A 19,378-nucleotide genomic window follows, 5' to 3' on the forward strand; every position below is an offset into this window, starting at 1 on the left:
CTTTTCGTCATATAATAAATAAATGAGTTTAGTTCTCTCAGGTTTACCTCAGACATATATTATCGACCAAAAGAATCAGGATCACCTAGCAATCATCTTTTTAATACAAACAGCTTCTTGTACAAATGGACACCATACATCCTCTCCTCTGAGGGGCTATTTAACAAACTCACAAGACTCCTTTGAATGGTTCAATCAACCAATCAACTACCAATGCTCATCTCCAAACACAATTCAACCAAAATACATTACTCAAAACTGAATACTCCAACAATCCACGACAAGACACGAGCACACAAGTTAGCTAGCATCATTCGTCATCGTCGTCGCTGTCATCGTCGTCGCTGTCATCCCGTCTCCTTCAATACTAGACTAAATGCATTCACATGAGGGCTAAGAAGTCCAGCATAATCTTAATAAGACCAATACACTTTGCGTTAATTGTAAAAGAATTCAGGGTCGTTCGGTCATGCTGTAGCCTTCCGCTTGCTGGTAAAGACTATAGTTCTCTGGCGTTTCAATCTTTCCTGTCAGCTGCTCGTTCCCTGCTATCAAAAACAAAAACATATATTCAAATGAAGATCTTCTTAATGTATATGTATCTAGAGATAGCAAGATAGCAACTCATTTAGCACTTTTTCTGAATCCTCCCAAGATAATATGACAAGAAAGTTGGGTATATCAGGCAAAAGATTAGTAATAGAACATATGAAAGAGTGACAAGAAACTCTTATTGTGTCATACCCTCATAAAAAGACATCTGGCTGAAACTTCTTGCACTTTTTAAACTTCCATTTGAAAACAAAGTATCAGCTTTGTTGGTGTTTGGATCCAGGAAATGCAGTTCAGAACTCATCTCCGGACTCTGGAAGCACATGTCCTCCCCCAAAGGTGCAGAGGTTTGATGAGTTTGAAAATCCACAGGTTTCGTCTTCTTATCTTTCGGCGACTCGACTTCTGTCTCCACTTCTGATTCACCATAGGCGGGTGTTGTGCTTTGCTGCTTCCTCTTCGATCGAGCACGCCTGTTTTGGAACCAGTTATAGACATTAGATTCAGAAATTTGGCCATGCTGACCCAGTTCAGAGGTGATCTCTTTGATCTTCTGCTTGCTGGGAGTTCCATTCCCTTGCTCGAATATGCGCTCCAAGATCTGAAGTTGCACAGGCGTTGGAGTCCATCGCTGTCTAGAAGTGATTTTGTGGCTGGAAGATGTCATCAGTGGCTCACAGTACATGTTACCCAACCTCATTCCTGCAAAGCAGCAGGACACAAGCTTTAAGCAAGTGCATGGAGAAGGCACATCAGATTGTCTCTAAAAAGTCATAGCCATACCGCCACAACCATCTTATTCCAAAAACCCTTAATATCATTATCAGAACTGGCTAATTCACTTTACAAATATACTGAATTGAATGAACTCCTTATTCAATTGCTAAAGAACATACGTCTACCCCGTTTGATTAACGGTGATGACGATTACTTTTTTCCTTAAATTTCATATTAACAAATTTAACTTAACTTATTCCAAGAATGCTCATGAATTAGTTTTAAGAACACATGAATCTCTTCTTTTTTCTTTCTTTCTTTAAAGTATATTACTAAATGGTTACTAAAGCGCCACTTAATCATAGATGGCCATCCTGCAAACAATGAAGGAGGAGGGAAATAGTTACTTTACGGCAGGGCTACCACAGCCAAAAGGACCACAAAAAAGTTGGATAGCATCGCGAAAAGGGAAACCAGTAGTAGTCTTACAGCATTAGATGTTTGCCCTTACTTCGAGGTAACAAATAGCTCAAAAATGACCAAATATTTGCACGATTTTCCAAAGAAAAAAAGAAACCGCGAGAGAGCTCATACCAGCAATCAAAATTGAATACGATCGATCGAGAAGAAATTAAAGAGGAAATTCCAAAAAATCTAATACTCCAATCAACAACACACGCGTAGTAGGTTTAAGCCTTAATTATGCGATTCGATTGAAAGAAAAAGTAGAAGAAATGAATTAAAGAGCATTATTGGTTGCACCTGTGAGATCCTGGTGAGCAGTGAGTGTCTTGTGCATCTCAACGAGCTGCTCGCAAATGGTCGCGTAAACAGCAATTTGCTTGCGAAGAGTCTCCAATTGCTCGTCGGTCATGACTTTGACGTAGAGAGCGCCGGCGGTAGTTCCGGTGAGATGATGGAGGTGATCGTCTCGAAGAGGAGGGTTCTGGTGGTGGTACGGAGTTTGGTGCTCAGCCTTTTCCCACTCCATCATAATCTCTGCTCCAAAATTTCTCAGAGAGAGAAGAAGAAGAAAGAAGAAGAAAGAAGAAGAAAGAAAAAATCAGAGAGAGAGAGAGAGAGAGAGAGAGAGAGAGAGAGAGAGAGAGAGAGAGAGAGAGAGAGAGAGGGAGAGAGAGGCTGAGAAAAGCGGACGGTTAACGGGAAAGTAAAGAAACAGACAAATATGCGGGAAGAGGAGAGCGACCCAAATCTAAATTATTAAATAAATATGTATTTTTTACGCTTAATTTTTTTAATAATTAATTTAAATAAATAAATTATGATTAATATACATACATATATGTATGTTTAAAGAAATTGGAGATGGCCTCGGGATTAGATGGTGGTATAGATCACGGGGTCAACCTTAAAATTAATTCCTGGGAAATAAAGAAAATTATGCTAAAATTAATAAATCTACACAAAATTAATAATTAATTAATAAAATATTGGGAAAGATTCTGAAAAAAAGAACAAAAAAAAAAAAAAAAAAAAAAAAGACTATTTAGAGTCATTTTCATTAGGTGGGCGAATGAGATCTTTATTTAAATTTATGGACTTTTCTTTTTGTAAAATTAATTAAAAAAAAGAAGGCATCCCTATCAAATCCACCTCGGATTTGATTTTTTTTCCCTTTATGGTAAATATTCGGATCTTAATTGAAATGGAATTAAGAACAATTTAATTTCCTGATTTAATTTGGAGGCTAATTGAGGGTGAAATTTAGAGAGGGAAAGGGCAACCGGAGGGACCGGTGGAGGAGAGGTGACCAGTCTGAGTTAGCTCTGGCACTGTCTCACCCTTAGGGTACCCGCCGGTCCAGTCAGGGTTGGACAATTTGACGTGTTATTCTGAAAGTTTGTGTTGTCTGTTACGGCAGCCGGCGGTGGACATCACGGCGGAGATAAAAAAAAAAAAAGAAAGAAGATGTCGGAAATTCTGCAGCTTTTGACAGTGAAGGAGGAGGGTGTTTTTCATTTGTGTCAGAGATTGATGGTCTTCTTGTCCTGAAAAATAAAAATTTTTTTTTTTTTTTTTAAGGAATTAAATATAAAAAATAAAAATAAAGAAATGATAATTCAAACGTGGACACATGCAGGGTCGTTGTCTGATTTGTAATATGCATGTGAGAGTGTTATTAATTAGACGACTTATTACCCCATTAATTGCACTTAGCACATAAATACAAAACCCTTAATCATTTCATATTATCCTTCATTTTCTCTCAATAATAAATAGAATTAAAATAAATAAAAAAGGGTAATGTAAAAAATAAAGCTTTTAAGAAGTGGTCTATTCTAGATCTTTTTGTTTGCAATTAAATACGAGAATAACAAAGAAATCATTCTCTGGGCCCTAATAAAAAAAAATAAAAAAAAAATTAGAATTTTGGAGATTAAAGTTGTAATTTTAATTAAAGTGTAATTTGAGGAGATTAAAAGTAAGTAAGAATTTAGAGAGAGAGAGGTTAGAAGGATAAATGTGATTAATTGAATAAAGAGAGAAAGCAAAGGATGATTAGCCGACAGAGCATGTGCTCCACCACTAAGCCTAACGGGCAGGTCAAAATCAGAGGGCGGCCATAACAATACTTCCCCTTTCCCCACCACCAATCATCCATTCCTATTTACCGTGTGAACATAACAACACACACTTCTAGAGAACAACCAAATTCCTTCAATTTACATGGAAATGGAATTGGGACTGCAACAACACACACTTATCCAAACCAAAAGATTCTCTAACCAACCAATTGATTCATTTCATTTGGGAAGAATCTAATTGGTGTTATAGAAAATGGAAAATGGTATAGATTTAACGAGTCTTTTTTTGGCCATCACGAAGAAATTGAAACCTAGAATAATATAGTAGTGACTTACAACAGTGCGATTATCTAAATTTTCGTTCATACCATTCTAGGTCTCAAATTTTTCGATTGAAATTCTAAAGATGTTTTTAAACAAGTTATTTGTGTTTGAAATTTAATCTTTTTGTGTTTTGTGTTTTGGGTTGGGTTTCACGTAGTGTGGTCTACCTAAGTCATGATGAAACATCATAGACCCACAATTTGTTAGACCCACAATTTGTTAGACCCACAATTTGTTAGACCCACAATTTGGTATATGGGAATTGGCTATCTCAGTTGGTAAAGTTCCACTTTTCCAATAGTGGCTTGACCATTCTTTCGGCTATCTTGGAGGAACTTATGGTGTGGGTTGGCTGAGTAGAAGGAAGCATTTTATATCAAATACTGACAAACCATTAATTCTATTGTGATATTTCACGTCGGTTGAGAAGAAGAACGAAATTTTTTTTATAAGAATGTAGAAACATTTTCCTAACAGACACGTTTTAAAGCCTTGAGGAGAAGCCCGAAAAGTAAAACCCAAAGCGGTGGGATTGGACCGTTACATTTACCTAGTTGACAGAAGGCATTCTATTTCTAACCATCCAAACCATCATAATCTTACACAGATTTGTATAACCTAAAATTCAGAAATCAAGAGCCATGTAATATTTAGTTAGTTGGTATGAGCATGAGCATGTTTATCTCAAACAGATTTATGAAACCCACATTTTATAAAATACATGTGAAAATTATCAATCAACAATTTACCAACCAAACCCAAATTATACATACTCAAATAAACTATGTCTAAACTTTATAAACATAGACTTCATAAATTTGTGAATCAAACAAAATAATCTTCTCGTTGAGGGTAAAAGAAATAAATACACGCAAGATGACGTATAAAATTCAATTATTTGTGGATAAATTTTGTACAAGTTTGTACCTTTTGTCAGCAGCAATTGCACATTGAACTTGCGGCAAGACTGGATATTACATGAGACTGGCGATGGCAAGAGTCGTGCACAAACTGCAGAGAAAAACATCATGTTAACTTTCCTTCACAAATTATAATACTATCAGATCAGATGAGGGCCTTTTACCTCTGAATAAGACCTCGTGAGGTCTCACACCGGTCGGAGAGGAGAACAAAACATTGCTTATAAGAGGTGAAAACTTCTCTCTAACAGACGCGTTTTAAACGCGTGAGGCTGACGGCGATACGTAACGGGCCAATGTGGATAATATCTGCTAGCAGTGGACTTGAACTGTTTACAAATGGTATCAAAGCCAAACACTAGGCGGTATGCCAGCCCCCAAGGGAGGTAGATTGTGAGATTCCACATCGGTTGAGAGGGGAACAAAACATTGCTTATAAGGGTGTGAAAACCTCTTCTTAACATACGGATTTTAAAATTGTGAAGCTGATGGCGATACGTAACAGGCTAAAACGGATAGTATCTATTAACGATAGACTTGAGCTGCATAGTTAAAAGTGAATATCAAAGTCTAGTATCCTCTATGCAATTTCTGTCCACTTCAAGTAGTAGCACGAGGTCAGTGGCCTGAGAATTAAGACTGCAGTCTGCAGCATCATTTTTACAAATCCTTCACAACTCCTTCAATCAAATCCTTGAAGATCAGACCTTTAACCTCCCTTCCAGTTGTGTAAACCTCATCATTCATTAATGATGACCATGGTGATGAATTCAAATCTCGGGCCATGATTCCATCAAGCAAGTAATAAGATCAACAGTTGGAGAGTGTATAAACTTGCGGATGATGTTAAACATGGAGCAAGTACAATCGTAAGTTCTCCTTCGCCATAATTTCATGAATTTCCACAATGGTATGATATTGTCCACTTTGAGGATAAGCTCATGGTTTTACTTTTGGTTTCCCTAAAAGACCTCGTACCAATGGAGATAATATTCCTTTACTTATAAACTCATGATCATTCCCTTAATTAGCTAATGTGGGCTCCCTCCCAGCCATCCTCAACAAAAATTGCATTGCTGATAGGCTTCGTAAGCGCTATTTCGCAAAAAGTTGTTTTCAATTGATCCATTATGCATACCAGAAACAGTAAGTGTTAGGAATTCCGACTCTCCACGATGGTATGATATTGTCCACTTTGAGCATAAGCTCTCGTGGCTTTGCTTTGGCTTCCCCGAAACGCCTCATACCAATGGAGATGTATTCCTTACTTATAAACCCATGATCAACCACTTAATTAGCCGATATGAGACTCCTCTTCCAACAATCCTCATACTTACGGTAAGTATGTAAGCTTCTACTGAATCTTCAAGTTTTGTGACTTCAGACTCAAAAGGCTGCTGTTCCACTTTGTCCTCAATATCACCCGAATCAAGTTGATTCAGCTGTCTTCTAAGTTCTGCAGTGTAAAAAAGAATCGTAAGCAAATACTTGAACTCAGATATCAATCCCATATGTTTACTTAATTGATATATGTCGGTCACCAAAAGAATGACATGCTAATAGATAGTAATGCCAATATGAAGTTTACTATAGTTACAGTTCGTAGCGCTCCCCAGAGTTCATCACAACAGTTGGCACTAAATGCAAACCAGAAATGAGTTTGCATTTAGTGCCATCTTCTTCTTGACAAGGTTTTCCTGAGCAAGAGACAGTCCCTAAGCCTTGCAGCTTGCCATGCTTCAGATTCCTTCTTGAACTTTTGTAATTCCTCCTCCTGAGGGTGTTCCCGTCGGCGTGATTTTCCCATCTTCTTACCGCTGTTCCATCGATCAGCATCCTTGTCATTTTCATGATAAAATGAGTGCAGGTCCATCTGCTTAGAAGAATTTGATTCGGAGGATGCATGAGAATAAAATCATGTATGAATATGAGCTACAGAATCAACAGTACGCCCTAATTAGAAAATCCAAACCAAAATCTCTCCTCATTTTCCTGAGATTTTGGTTTTCCGAAATCAGTAAGCGGAGAAATTCAATGGCTCGATTATGAACGAAAATATCACCAGGAATCATAACAAGCACAACTATTCCAGAAATTGGAGAACGACCAGCAAGATCCATATAAGGAAGAACAGGTTAGATATCATATGTTTGAAAGGCTTGAAGGAAATTCGTGGTTGCAAACAAGAAGTTCTCCGAAAAATAGACTCATTAATCACTTCATTTTGTCAAAACCATCAATCTACAACATAATATGAGAGAATCAACAATTTCACACAATAAAAAAAAAAAAAAAAAAAAAAATCATCCAGAGTGGTGAAGCTTGTACATAATAGAACCTGAACAATTGAAGTCCGTAATCAGTACGCAAAATTCACTTTCAAAACAGAAAAAAAAAAACGCAGTCTCTGAAACAAAACCTGCTTCGTTAACCAATTAGCTCGATTGAAATCCTGCGAATTGATCGATCAGAAGAACAACGAAGTGAATTGCATCGGAAAGTCGAGTGAAAGTGAAATTCAGAGAAAAGGACAGAGAGAAATCTTAGGATCAAACGAAGTTCATAATCCAGGGGTAAAAGAGTAATTTTACTTAACATTATCAGTCTTTCACAACCAAAACAAAAAATGTTGCTAGTCTAACTGGGCCAGACCCAACAATTCTACAAGCTTATTGGGCCTTCTACAATAACATAAGCCCAGCCCATCATTTGTAGTCCTCTAACCTCCCATATGAGACTTTTTTTTTTAATTGAAAAAAAAAACTGAGAGCTTATGTTGACAATATCATATTATTGTGGAGGTTCGTAATTTCTAAATGACATATTTATGGTAAAATTTAGACCAAATAGACGCAAACATAGCAGATTTATAAATAAAATTTTATTTTATATTATATTTGATTACATAATCTAATTAAAAAAAAATGGTCATTTTCCACTAAATAATGGAATAATTACAAATATAAATAAATCCCAAATAAAAAAATACAATAATAATAATAATAACAGTTTTGGTAGTCCAGTTCACCGACTTAAAGGCATAAATCAAATAAAGCAAATGGTTAAAGAGAGTTATGAAATTTCATTTCCATTTCCAATAATTCCAAATCTTTAATATTTCAACGCCTTTCCCCCCTTTCAATTATTACCTCCAATATTCTACCAAAATATTATATATTATTTATTTATTTATTTATTACATACGAAATTAAATTTTATTTATTTTAAAATAGCTTCATATTTTTTATTTTCGAAGAAGCAACCAAAAGTATTCAGTTAGCCACGTGGCAAACCAGAATTCAGAGCCGGTGGAATGGGACCCACTTATAAATCCACGTGGCTTTGTTTAACTCGTCAGAGGCGTTCGTTTCATAACTTCTCTTCCCTCCCTGTCGTTTTCAGGGCTACCTAATCAACGTACACGTGTCCCATTCAGATGATCCAAACCTTCCTTTTGTGCTTTTTGAAAAAAAAACTTGGTTTCTTCTTTGTCCCATTCATTTTCCTCTCTCTGCTCAAAAGAAACTTCGTCGGTTATCTCAAAGCGGATTTCATCTTCCATTTTCAGTCTTCTCTTCTGATCTCACTTATCATCCTTCACTCAGATTCTCAGCGACTGGAGCTCTCGCAATCGCCGAGATGTTTGTCAAGAAACTCGTTGAGAAGGCTTCGCGGAAGGTAAGTCGTTCTTTAATTTCTTTCTACTCTGTTAATTATCTCCTCTTCTTCTGATCGATTGCCTTTACTGAATACTGAAAATGATCGCACTCTTTTGATCTCTAATGCTTTTTAACTTCGTTGCCTGATTATTACTGCTTCGATTAAGTCGTTCTGCGTCGTTTTTTCTTCGGATTTGATTTGTTTTTGCGGAATATACGAGGTTTGAAAGAAACGGAAGCTCGAATTGAATTGAATTGAATTGAAATTTCTTCAGCTTTAGCAACGATTTTTGTATAAAATTGACTGGAGTTTGACGAATGCGAAGTTCGGTATCTTAATTTTGTTTACTGATTTTTTATTTCTTGAAAGCGTGGGAAATTTGAAAATCGTTGCGACGTTGAAATTTATCCGGAAAGTCTAGATGTAGGAGTTGAATCTCTAAGATTTGTTGCTAATTTCAAATGCGATGCGTTTCATGTTTTATCCTTCCTCGATTTCGCTGCTGCAAATCGGGCGAAGGTCGTCGAGTCGAAGAAGAAGAAGAAATTGGCGCGTGGTTGAGTTGTTTATATGAAAATAGAATCCAATTGTCGTATTATTGGCGACGCTTGGGTTCTTGTGTGACACAGTACGAGACATTGTGCCTTACGGAATTTTAAAAGTTGGCGGAGGGCGAAGGGGATTTAATTGTTAACAGTTCCTTGGCTTTCGTAAATTTATTATTTACCATTTATTTGACCTTTCCTCAATTTCAATATTTTTTGTAAAAAAAAATTGTTAAAATATTTTTAGTTAGAATTCTATTTCAACTTTGAACAATTAAATATTTTAATTTATATTTTCAAGTTTTTTTTTTAATTAAAACATATGGAAAATATACAAAATATATTTTTTAGTATGAAAAAATGAGAATTAAATCTCTGATTGAGAATAAAATATTTTCTCATTTTATAAATAAATTCTTCTCTTTTGACCAAAAGAATCTTTCTTACCGCCAAAAATTTGAAATGGGTAAAAAAAAAAAAAAAAATTCTCTCATTCTTTATACTTTATTTCTTAACTATCAAAAAAATTAATAAAGGTGAGGGCTAACAAATCATTAAATAGAAAAAGAGAAAAATATATTTTTTTAAATATAAAATTAATAAAATCAAATTTATGTAAAGTAGGAATACTCCTTGAGCCACAAGATTTTTGAAATAGTCTAAGATTTAAATCAATGTAGTATACAATTTGAATGGGAAAAATTATAGCCCCAATTTAAAAAATAAAATTAAAATATATATAGAGATTCTCTAAAAAGGTTGAATTATAAAATTTAGTTTCTCAATCTAATAAATTATTTATTAGAAATGTTGGCGTTCCCGAGTGCTAACTAATTAAATGGGACTCCATTTTTGTAACACTTTCTAAAAAAAAATTAAATGTAAAGGAAAGTGTTTCTTGCCCAAAATTATTTTGTAAATATTTGAGATAAATGACAATTAATGTTTGTGTTTGTTTTACCAATTTTGTAAATATGGAACAAAATTAAATAATTACAGTAGTATTAGAAATTGTTAATATATTTATTAATTTAAATTTATATATTTAATTAATATGAATATATTGTGGTAATTATGGTTAACTTTTTTAGTATTATTTAATAGACAGTTTAATAAATTAATCACTTAAAATATATTTATTGATACATTAATTAAATGTAATATTGATAATTACAAATTTTAATTTAATTACTAAAAATAAATAAATAAGTATAGATTAATTAGAATGATAAAAGTATATTTGTGATGAACAATTTAATTTAATTACTATAAATATGCATGTTTGTGATGCAGCCAGGAAGCACCATTGATGGCTTGAAAGGATGCGAGGTGGAACCTCGTGTTGCCTTCCACTATGGCATTCCATCAGGCTCTACCATGTCTGCTTATGATTCCATCCAAAAGATACTCGCTCTTTCCACCAGGTACCTTTCCAATTCTTCTTTCATTAATTACCCATTTACCATTAGGAGTTACGACTCTCCACACAATGGTATGATATCGTCTACTTTGAGCAATAGCTCTTAGAGAGATTTATTTCTTACTTAGAGACCCATGATCATTCCCTAAATTAGCCCATATGAGACTCTCTCCCAACCATCCTCCTCTCGAACAAAGTACACTATAGAACTTCCCTCGTGGTCTATGGAGTCCTCGAACAGCCTCCCATTAATCGAGGTTTGACTCCTTCTCTGGAATCCTCGAACAAAGAACACCCTTTGTTCAACATTTGAGGATTTTATTGACATGGTTCTAATACCATGTTAGGAATCATGACTCTCCACAATAGTTTGATATTGTCCATTTTGAGCATAAACTCTCATGGTTTTGCTTTGAGTTTCCCCAAAGAAAACTTCTTACCAATGGAGATGATATTCCTATTTTCAGTTTGTTGATTGGTTAAATAATTGAATGTTTAACTTTCAATGTATATTGTTATCCGTAGATGTGGTCAGATCAAGCTATTTGGAAAAGATAACTCTCAGGCTCTACTAGAGTCTAAGGAGGCACTTCCTAGCAAGTTTTTGCAAGTATACTGATTCTTATCTTTTCAGTTCTGTATCTGTTTCTGTTCAACATTTACCCTTCAAGAGCTTCCTGATAAGATAACTTCTTAAGATATTGAGGTTTTTCATTTTCAGTTCATGGAGAATCAGGGATTTCTTCTAAATGTTACTCCAAAGAACCAAATTGAGGTATTTAGGCTATAATCTGTCTCCAATATAATGTAGCATTTGCATTGACAAGCCCTGCTTGTGTAGGTATGGGATATAGACAGGAAGTTGTTGGTACATGTGCATGCTTACGACGAAGAAATCACCTCTTTCACGATCTTGCAACAGAGTTCATACATGTAAGTTTGTTCTACTGGGCGTGTTACTGTCCTTAAGTCTGTATTGAGGGGTCTCTGTTACTAAAACTTGCAGGTATGTTGGAGATTATCTCGGTAATGTTTCAATTTTAAAGCTTGATCAAAGTCTCTGCAACATAATACAAATGAAGTACATCATACCTGTTTCAGCCTCACGTGGTGAGAAGACCCTTTTCGTTCTTCATTCCATCTCTGCATTATGTTTGCATCTTTCTCACAATTTGTTTATAATTCAATCGAAGTCAACGAGGACTTATAGATTTTCTTCCTTTTCTTTTTTTTAAGTTAGTACCATCTTTAGTGAATTTAGTAAGAGACTAAAATGAGAAAACTACTTTTCTGAACATGACCCTCGTTTTAAATAAGAAAAAAGTGCAAATGGTACACCTATGGAAAATGACTCGAAAATGACCCAAAAATTAAAGTATTTAAGGTTAGTCCTTTTACTAAACATGTGTGTCAAATTCATCAAATTTGAACGTTCCTTATAATTTCGTTGAAAAATATTGAAAGTAACTTAGTTTTTTCACATAATGAATTAAGTGTCTCCATTAGAGTCTTCTCGAGAGGGTTTAGATGGTGTGAGATCTTATAGATATGACTACATGTTCAGATTGTGAGGTTTTATAGACTTGACTACAGGTCTTATACCCAATCATCTTATTCAGGAAATCCAGCTGAAGTTACCAGTGACACTTATATAACCCACATACTACCACAACCGACCGCTGAATTCAAGAGGTAATGCAAGATACCATTGCCTTGACTTACGCTGCTATAACTATTAAAATGCAAGGTTATCACTGTCATCTTTGTTTCTAATCTTGTAGAGTGCTTCTAATATTCAATGATGGCTTGATTACTTTGTGGAAAATTAAAGAATCCAAATCTATTTTCATCACGGGTGGACATACCAAGCTATCATCATATCAAGAAGCAAAGAAGGTGACTTCTGCATGTTGGGTTTGCCCTTTAGGAAGTAAAGTTGCTGTCGGGTATAGCAATGGAGAAGTTTTGGTATGGGCTATTCTTTATGGCCAAAATCAAAATTTTGAATCAGTGTCAGAGAATAGCAGTCGAAGTGGTCCTTTATGCAAGCTTAATCTTGGCTATAAGTTGGACAAAATTCCTATAGCATCTCTGAGATGTAATTATGTGGATGCAAAAGCAAGTCGACTATACGTTATGGGTGCCTCTTCAAACTCACTGCAGGTACTGTGATGATGCCCTTTCAGAATTGATAGTTTTAGGAATGTAACTGAACAATTTTAGTCTTTAAACCATAGTTTTACATTGAACTAACATTTAGTTCATTTGGAGGCAGGTAGTCTTGTTGAATGAGCAAATTGAAGCTCGCATGATCAAAGTGGGGCTTCAGCTTTCTGAACCTTGCGTCGATATGGATATCATTTCAAGTCTCAGTGATCACAGCAAGAACAAGCAAGATTATCTGCTATTGCTTGGAAAATCTGGCTGTGTTTACACTTATGATGATTTCTTGATTGAGAAATATCTGCTACAACAATGTCAATCCAGGACGGCAGCCTCACTTCCAAAAGAGGCCAGGCTTAAGATTCCGTTTGTTGATTCACACATAACTGTGGCAAGGTTTTTCACCAATAATTCTTGTTCTCTATATGCTTCTGATGAGGTAGGCTAAAAGGGTAATTCATTTCTTGTTTCTATGCATTCTAATCCTCCCCATATACTAATTTCTTGCACTTTCTGATATGTCACTGTAGGATTACATTCAGCGGACAAAAGATATTCCTTCCCTTTTTCTTTCAGAGTCAAAACCAAAGGAAGTATCATACTTGGACACAGTCCAATTTGTTGGATTTTCAAAGGTTGAGAATTTGTATATATCTGGACATAATGATGGAAGCATAAATTTTTGGGATGCGTCATCTCCAATTTTCTTCCCAATCTATTCATTGCAACAACAGGTAAATATTTTTCTATCTGAGTTAAAAGAGAGTTCAAATAAAGGAGAAATTTTAGTTTCATTTTCCTATCTCTATTTTCCTTCATTTGCTACATGAGTAGCAGGCATGCTATGTGTCACAATCGCCTTTTCTTGGCAGCGGATTTGACGATTGTGTGGCACTCACTTTTAGCATTGAGTGAGTCAAGCCAACTTTGGATCGTGTTGCATATGGTAGAACAATGTATGCTCAAGCCTTGGACCCCGATTTGAAAAAAAGATTTTAGAAAACGGGGCAGAGAGATTTTGGAAAGAGAGTTTGAAAGTAAGAATGAGAGAGAGATTGAAAGTGGTGTTATATAGCATGCAAGCAAAAAGGAAACAACGGCTTAAACAGTATATAACTTTTTAGGTAGGGAGAATTTGACAACTAGTCGCATCCCCGTACATTCTGAAGCATTTCATGTCTACCAGGCGTAGCCATGATTTTGCCGAAACATCATATTCTTAGAAAAAACAAAAAGGAAATAATACAACATGAAAGTAGCAGACGAAAGCGATAAAGTAGTACAAGGCAAGGGTTTTGGCATGTAACGGACATGCGGCCATGGGCAACACGCCTTTGACAAGCATGACCATGACACCATGCAAAGACTTGAGTGTGGCTTTTTTGCACCATAGATTGTAACTAAAGAATAAAATTTCTTACTGTAAAGTACTAACTTGCATAATTATTAATAATGCAGAGTGAGGATGATTTTTCTTTAAGTGGCATTCCGGTGACAGCATTACATTTTGATGGCAGTTCCCAGATTCTTGTTTCTGGAGATCATAGCGGAATGGTGAAGTGATATGTTTTAATAGTTTTACAAAACTGAAAGAAAAAAATAGGATTCTTAAGGGTTTAATGTCATGACTATTGAATTTGTCAGGTCCGGATCTTTAAATTTCGACCCGAACCTTATGCAGCAGACAACAGTTTTATGCCTTTCCAAGGTAGTTCTAGATTCATGTTGTTTTTGGTTTGTCTGATTATTTGTGAGATCCCACATTGGTTGGGGAGGAGAACGTAGCATTCTTTATAAAGGTGTGGAAACCTCTCCTTAACAGACACATTTTAAAAACCTTGAGGAAAAGCCCGAAAGGGAAAGCCCAAAGATGGGCTGTTACGTTATTCATCCAGTAGCAATGAGTTTGCAATGATGTGTTGGGAAAGTGATCATCTGACATACCACAGGAAGCACAAAGAAACGGAACAATCAGATTATCCAGAGTGTTAAGCTACTAAAAATTGATGGATCAATACTTGCAATCAACATAAGCCCCAGATCGAATCATCTTGCTGTTGGGTCTGATAGAGGATTTGTAAGCATACTCTCTTATTTTGAACTTTCTTCTCATCTTGATTTTTAAAGCTTATTTCCTTTTAAGATGTCAGGGAACACATATTGTGTCTTCTCTCTTCATTTTTAGGTAGATTTGTTCGATGTTTGGAGGAAAACAAACAAATCTAATTCGCCACAACTGTTATCATCTTCAACAGGTTTCCGTATTCGATATCCAAGGGTCGAATCTAATATATCAAAAGCGTGTTGCCAGTGAAATATCTACCGGTATCATTTCTTTGCAGTTTGAAAGCTGCAATTTTCAGGGCTTTGAGAAAAATGTTCTCACTATTGCCACAGTAGATTCCTCTATTTTGGCTCTTGATAGTGAAACGGGAAACACACTAAGTGCTAGCATGGTTCATCCCAAGAAACCCTCCAGAGCTCTATTCATGCAGGTTCTATGTAAGATCTTCCTTCTTCAGGTTTCCATTTTTGCTTAATGCATCCTCTTCTCTTGTAGGGCTCCATTGATGAAGTAGAAGAATCAAACTGAACTCCTTTCCTTTGGATTTTTGCAGATGGACAAGATGCATCGACCAGAGGATCAGGAATTGCAGCTGTGGATAGCGTGCCGAAACAGTCGCTAGTGTTACTTTGTTCAGAGAAAGCTGCATATATCTATTCCTTCGTTCATGCTGTTCAGGTAGAAATCATCGGCAGGGACCTAATTGAATCATCTTTCTACATTATATGAGACTACCACTGTGATTGTTATTTCTTCTCAGGGAATCAAGAAGGTTCTCTACAAGAAGAAGTATCACTCGTCGTGTTGTTGGGCATCTACCTTCTATAGTACCTCAGATGTTGGCCTCTTGCTCGTTTTTGACACTGGGAAAATTGAAATAAGGTGCCTGGTTGTGGTTTTTCATCCTTTGCTCGTAGTGTAGTCAAAATTATACCATGTTAGAGATTGGATTTACATTATTTTATTTTCTCTATGATTACAACGTCCACGAGTAGGAGTGCTTTGCTAACTAGAAGTAAAAGGTTGCTCAATGTCATGCGTATCTTTCTGAGGTCTTGATGATCTCGTCGGTTTTCATCGTCGCATTTGGAGTGTGTATTTTTGTGATCTGTTTGGCATATATTAAGCTAAATACCTTCAATTACAGGTCCTTGCCAGAGTTATCTCTCTTAAAGGAGACTTCAGTAAGAGGTGTCAAATATTCTCCTTCAAAAGCTAATTCGTTGCCTGAAAGCATTATATGTTCTTCCAAGGATGGGGAACTTCTTGTGGTATGAAGCATGGATGTTAATATTAAAAATTTTCCCACCTCCGAGACTGTCGTGTTCTTTTTTATCCCTTAATGTTCGTCTTCTTTGTGAAACAGGTGAACGGTGATCGAGAAATATTTATTGTCTCGGTGTTGTGCCATAAGAAAATGTTTAGGTATATATCTCTTTCATGTTGGATGCATTCAAAATATATCAGTTTGTTGCTGTAAAAAGGGTTGTGTACTTCAGCTTGGTTTATTTTTGTTATAGGATTTTGGACTCTGTCAGTCACATATACAGGAAAGATCATATGCTTTTACAAGAATTGACCACTGCTCCCAAGGAAAAAAAGAAGGTATAAATATGGTTTAAACTTTGCTTACAGCGAGAGTGTTCCATGAAAAGGGTAACAAAACATGTTTTCTGAATGAATGGTAGGGTATATTTTCTTCGGTTTTCCAAGAGATTGCTGGAAACAAACCAAAACAGACTCCTGATATTGAAATAGAAGATAATAGGGAAAGTGTTGAAGAACTTTCCGTAATCTTCTCATCTTCCAACTTCCATAGGGATGTTAAGATCGTTGAAGGTAGTGAAAACTTGGTCCCAAATGAAGACAAGTCAGCGTTGGATATAGGTATTCACTCCACGAGCTACTTTTATCATTTTTACCAAATATTTTTTCTGCTAAATTTCAAATGAAAATAACTTTTCCCTTATTTCAAAAATTGCAATATTACATTTGATTCTTGGTAAATGTTTCAAAACTTTAGTAGAAATTCATTTGAATATTCCCAATTTCATCCAACGTTCTAAAGAATTTTTGCTCCAAAGGTAGTTTTGAAATGCTTATAAAACGTTAAAGATAATATTGGAACTTTATAAAAAAGGAGTATTTTTTTTATATATTCATCCTTGTTCGCCGAAGAAGGAGAAGAATAAGCTGTATATATTTCTAGCTTTCTTTTTTGCCAATAGTTTTTCCATAACTTATCTAAATCCATTGTTGTCTCTAGTCAATATCCTATTGTTTAATGAATGTAAACCCTGAACAAGTTATCTTGTCTGTTCTATCCTTCCTCAGATGACATTGAACTTGATGACCCTGCTGAAAAACCAAAAGAACAGAGCAAGTTGGCTGCTTTAAATAAGCAGAAGTTGGCCAGTACATTTAATTCTCTTAAAGGTCAGTGTCCTTCCAACTTCACAAGGAAAAATCTTTTCTTGATGGATTTTTTTAGCTGCTGGTCACTTTAACAATTTGACATTCAAAGTGAAGATTAGTGTACAATAACATCATTCAAATGGCAGTCCCAAATTTAATGTTGGCTGCTTGCTTTGAAAATGTAAAATTTGAAGTTTTATTGAACTATTGATTATGGGTTCCACAAATCAGAACAATGCTCATATCCACCGCTGTACTAATAGAAACAACCTCATAAATAAAAATTCAGGAAAACTGAAACAGATGAAGGTCAAAACGGACAAAAACTCAGCCAAGGAAGAGCAACCTGATTGGAATAATGCAGCAGATAATAAAGCAGGTGCAGTTGATCAAATCAAGAAGAAGTACGGATTCTCATCGGCTGGGGTAAGTATAAATTGGCTTCCAACCATCTCTTAAGTTCCTAACTACGCATAGAAGTGGAAAAGAAAAAGGAACTATTATGTCAATATCACCAAGATCACCAACAACTAGATCTTGGTGATATTCTAAAATGCGATTATGGAGTAGTAGATAGATATAGTGATTCAGAAAGTATTGTACCAAGAATATTTGTTGCAAGTCCCCATTGATCTGATCTCCATCGTTTTCAGGATACAAGTGTTGCAAAAATGGCAGAAAGCAAGCTGCAAGAGAACATAACGAAATTACAGGTACAATCACCAAATTGGGTCCAATGAAATCCTTCTTATCGTTAAGAAGAAAAGATTGATCCAAAGTTTTGGTAGATATACATATATAGATATCGTTGAAAATATTGGATTTGAGCATAGGGAGGATAAAACGATGATAGTTTTTTGTTTGTTGAATGCTCAGGGAATCAACTTAAGAGCTACGGATATGCAAGACACAGCGAAGTCATTTTCATCCATGGCAACTCAATTACTGCGAACTGTCGAACAGGGAAAGCGTAATTGAAAAGTTCAACATCCATGGAGATTTGTAAGCCAATGTCATTTCTCGATTTGGGGGTTTTTATTGAGTTTGTTTATATATTTTGTTTGCTTTGCTTTGCTTTTGTTGTGTGTGCATAAGTTAAATACATATATATAGACTTAGGCATCCCCCGGGTGCTGAAACTACCTCTGGTTTTTTAGCAGAAGCTAGTCCAGCACCCAATACTCAAATTCCCTTTCAACATTTTTCTTTTTTTCCTTTCTTGGAGATCAATTACTTTCATACAAATCAAATTCACATTTCATGTACAACCACATTACCTAAAATTATAGTACTAAATTTTTCGCTTGTTCATCGTTCATTGTTCATATTGTTCATCTATACCCTTGTTGATCAAATTGATTGGTGGTAATATCTTTGTCTATCTGAACTTACAAATATTGTCTATTAGAACTTAGCTCAATAAATGAATGTAAAGAAAACGAGGGAATTTCGAACATGGGAAGCAATAATAAAAATGATATTAGGCAGGCACAAATTTGAGAGTGCATGTGTAAGTAGCATATTTGCATGTGCTAAGACCTGGTCTAGAGATATAGAGAGAGAGAGAGCATTTAGCAGGCCTGTAGATTAGTGGAAGCAAAGCTGGCTAATCAAGATTAGAGGAGAAAACTAGAATAAGATTAATAGATTTGTAAGTATATCCAGATGGACACCACTAAAACTTAGTTAAGCAAGCACATGGAAGGAACTGGGTTAGCTAGATAGAAGCAAGCATGTTGAGATAAAGAACCACTCAAATGATGGATGCTATCTCAACTTTAATACCCTCCACAACAACAACTTCAACTCAGTTCTCGTAGCATTGCATTACAAATTAAGCAAAAGATGAGATTAGGAGGGATTATTGGAACTATTGGATTAGATGATGATGAGAGAGAGAGAGAGAGAGAGAGAGAGAGAGGTGAGCACCTGGACATGGCGATGGAGGCAACGGAAGCTGTCCGGCCATCTAAGGTCACAACTTCAACTTCAAGACCACAATTTCATAGCCTCTCTGTTCTCCACGCTTTTCAAATTCCCACCACTAAACT

At 35.7% G+C, this 19,378-nt stretch overlaps 2 protein-coding genes and 2 long non-coding RNA genes across 6 annotated transcripts; 1 reads left to right on the plus strand and 3 right to left on the minus strand.

The window, feature by feature from the left end:
* Positions 1-81: 81 nt before the first annotated feature.
* On the minus strand, positions 82-2,419 carry LOC111809819 (WUSCHEL-related homeobox 13). Of its 2 annotated transcripts, none has more exons than XM_023696256.2 (3): positions 2,032-2,419; positions 745-1,254; positions 82-548 (listed from the first exon to the last, which is right to left on the minus strand). In XM_023696256.2, the coding sequence occupies exons 1-3, from the start codon at positions 2,261-2,263 to the stop codon at positions 454-456; spliced, it is 837 nt and encodes a 278-aa protein (XP_023552024.1). In that variant the 5' UTR covers positions 2,264-2,419; the 3' UTR covers positions 82-453. The 2 variants fall into 2 exon arrangements, with proteins under 2 accessions (XP_023552024.1, XP_023552025.1); XM_023696257.2 differs by having other exon boundaries at positions 82-545; positions 2,032-2,396.
* A 2,509-nt stretch (positions 2,420-4,928) lies between these two features.
* Positions 4,929-7,624, minus strand: LOC111810536 (uncharacterized). The gene is made up of 2 exons (XR_002817405.2): positions 5,224-7,624; positions 4,929-5,150 (listed from the first exon to the last, which is right to left on the minus strand). It is a non-coding gene; the product is annotated as an uncharacterized LOC111810536 (long non-coding RNA).
* A 922-nt stretch (positions 7,625-8,546) lies between these two features.
* LOC111809973 (uncharacterized) lies at positions 8,547-18,638 on the plus strand. Of its 2 annotated transcripts, XM_023696480.2 has the most exons (24): positions 8,547-8,737; positions 10,558-10,688; positions 11,210-11,294; positions 11,406-11,459; positions 11,526-11,617; positions 11,691-11,794; positions 12,304-12,376; positions 12,466-12,847; positions 12,960-13,286; positions 13,378-13,581; positions 14,306-14,401; positions 14,492-14,555; positions 14,797-14,924; positions 15,103-15,349; positions 15,466-15,590; positions 15,673-15,794; positions 16,060-16,183; positions 16,279-16,337; positions 16,433-16,517; positions 16,601-16,799; positions 17,247-17,348; positions 17,617-17,753; positions 17,981-18,040; positions 18,204-18,638. In XM_023696480.2, the coding sequence occupies exons 1-24, from the start codon at positions 8,699-8,701 to the stop codon at positions 18,303-18,305; spliced, it is 3,141 nt and encodes a 1,046-aa protein (XP_023552248.2). In that variant the 5' UTR covers positions 8,547-8,698; the 3' UTR covers positions 18,306-18,638. The 2 variants fall into 2 exon arrangements, with proteins under 2 accessions (XP_023552248.2, XP_023552249.2); XM_023696481.2 differs by lacking the exons at positions 8,547-8,737; positions 10,558-10,688 and having other exon boundaries at positions 11,210-11,317.
* Positions 17,508-18,052, minus strand: LOC147789607 (uncharacterized). Its single transcript, XR_015411661.1, has 2 exons — positions 17,931-18,052; positions 17,508-17,794 (listed from the first exon to the last, which is right to left on the minus strand). It is a non-coding gene; the product is annotated as an uncharacterized LOC147789607 (long non-coding RNA).
* Positions 18,639-19,378: the final 740 nt, after the last annotated feature.

This window comes from Cucurbita pepo, chromosome 14, assembly GCF_057944985.1.
Source record: "Cucurbita pepo subsp. pepo isolate OVF chromosome 14, ASM5794498v1, whole genome shotgun sequence".
Classification (NCBI taxonomy): Eukaryota; Viridiplantae; Streptophyta; class Magnoliopsida; order Cucurbitales; family Cucurbitaceae; genus Cucurbita; species Cucurbita pepo.

Coding starts and splice junctions, on each gene's coding strand:
- LOC111809819 (XM_023696256.2), bottom strand. CDS start 2,263: ATGATGGAGTGGGAAAAGGCTGAGCACCAAACTCCGTACCACCACCAG. Junction 1,255..2,031: donor TGCTCACCAGGATCTCACAG/GTGCAACCAATA, acceptor GCTGCTTTGCAG/GAATGAGGTTGGGTAACATG. Junction 549..744: donor CCAGATGTCTTTTTATGAGG/GTATGACACAAT, acceptor TGTTTTTGATAG/CAGGGAACGAGCAGCTGACA.
- LOC111809973 (XM_023696480.2), top strand. CDS start 8,699: ATGTTTGTCAAGAAACTCGTTGAGAAGGCTTCGCGGAAG. Junction 10,689..11,209: donor ATACTCGCTCTTTCCACCAG/GTACCTTTCCAA, acceptor TGTTATCCGTAG/ATGTGGTCAGATCAAGCTAT. Junction 11,460..11,525: donor CTCCAAAGAACCAAATTGAG/GTATTTAGGCTA, acceptor CTGCTTGTGTAG/GTATGGGATATAGACAGGAA.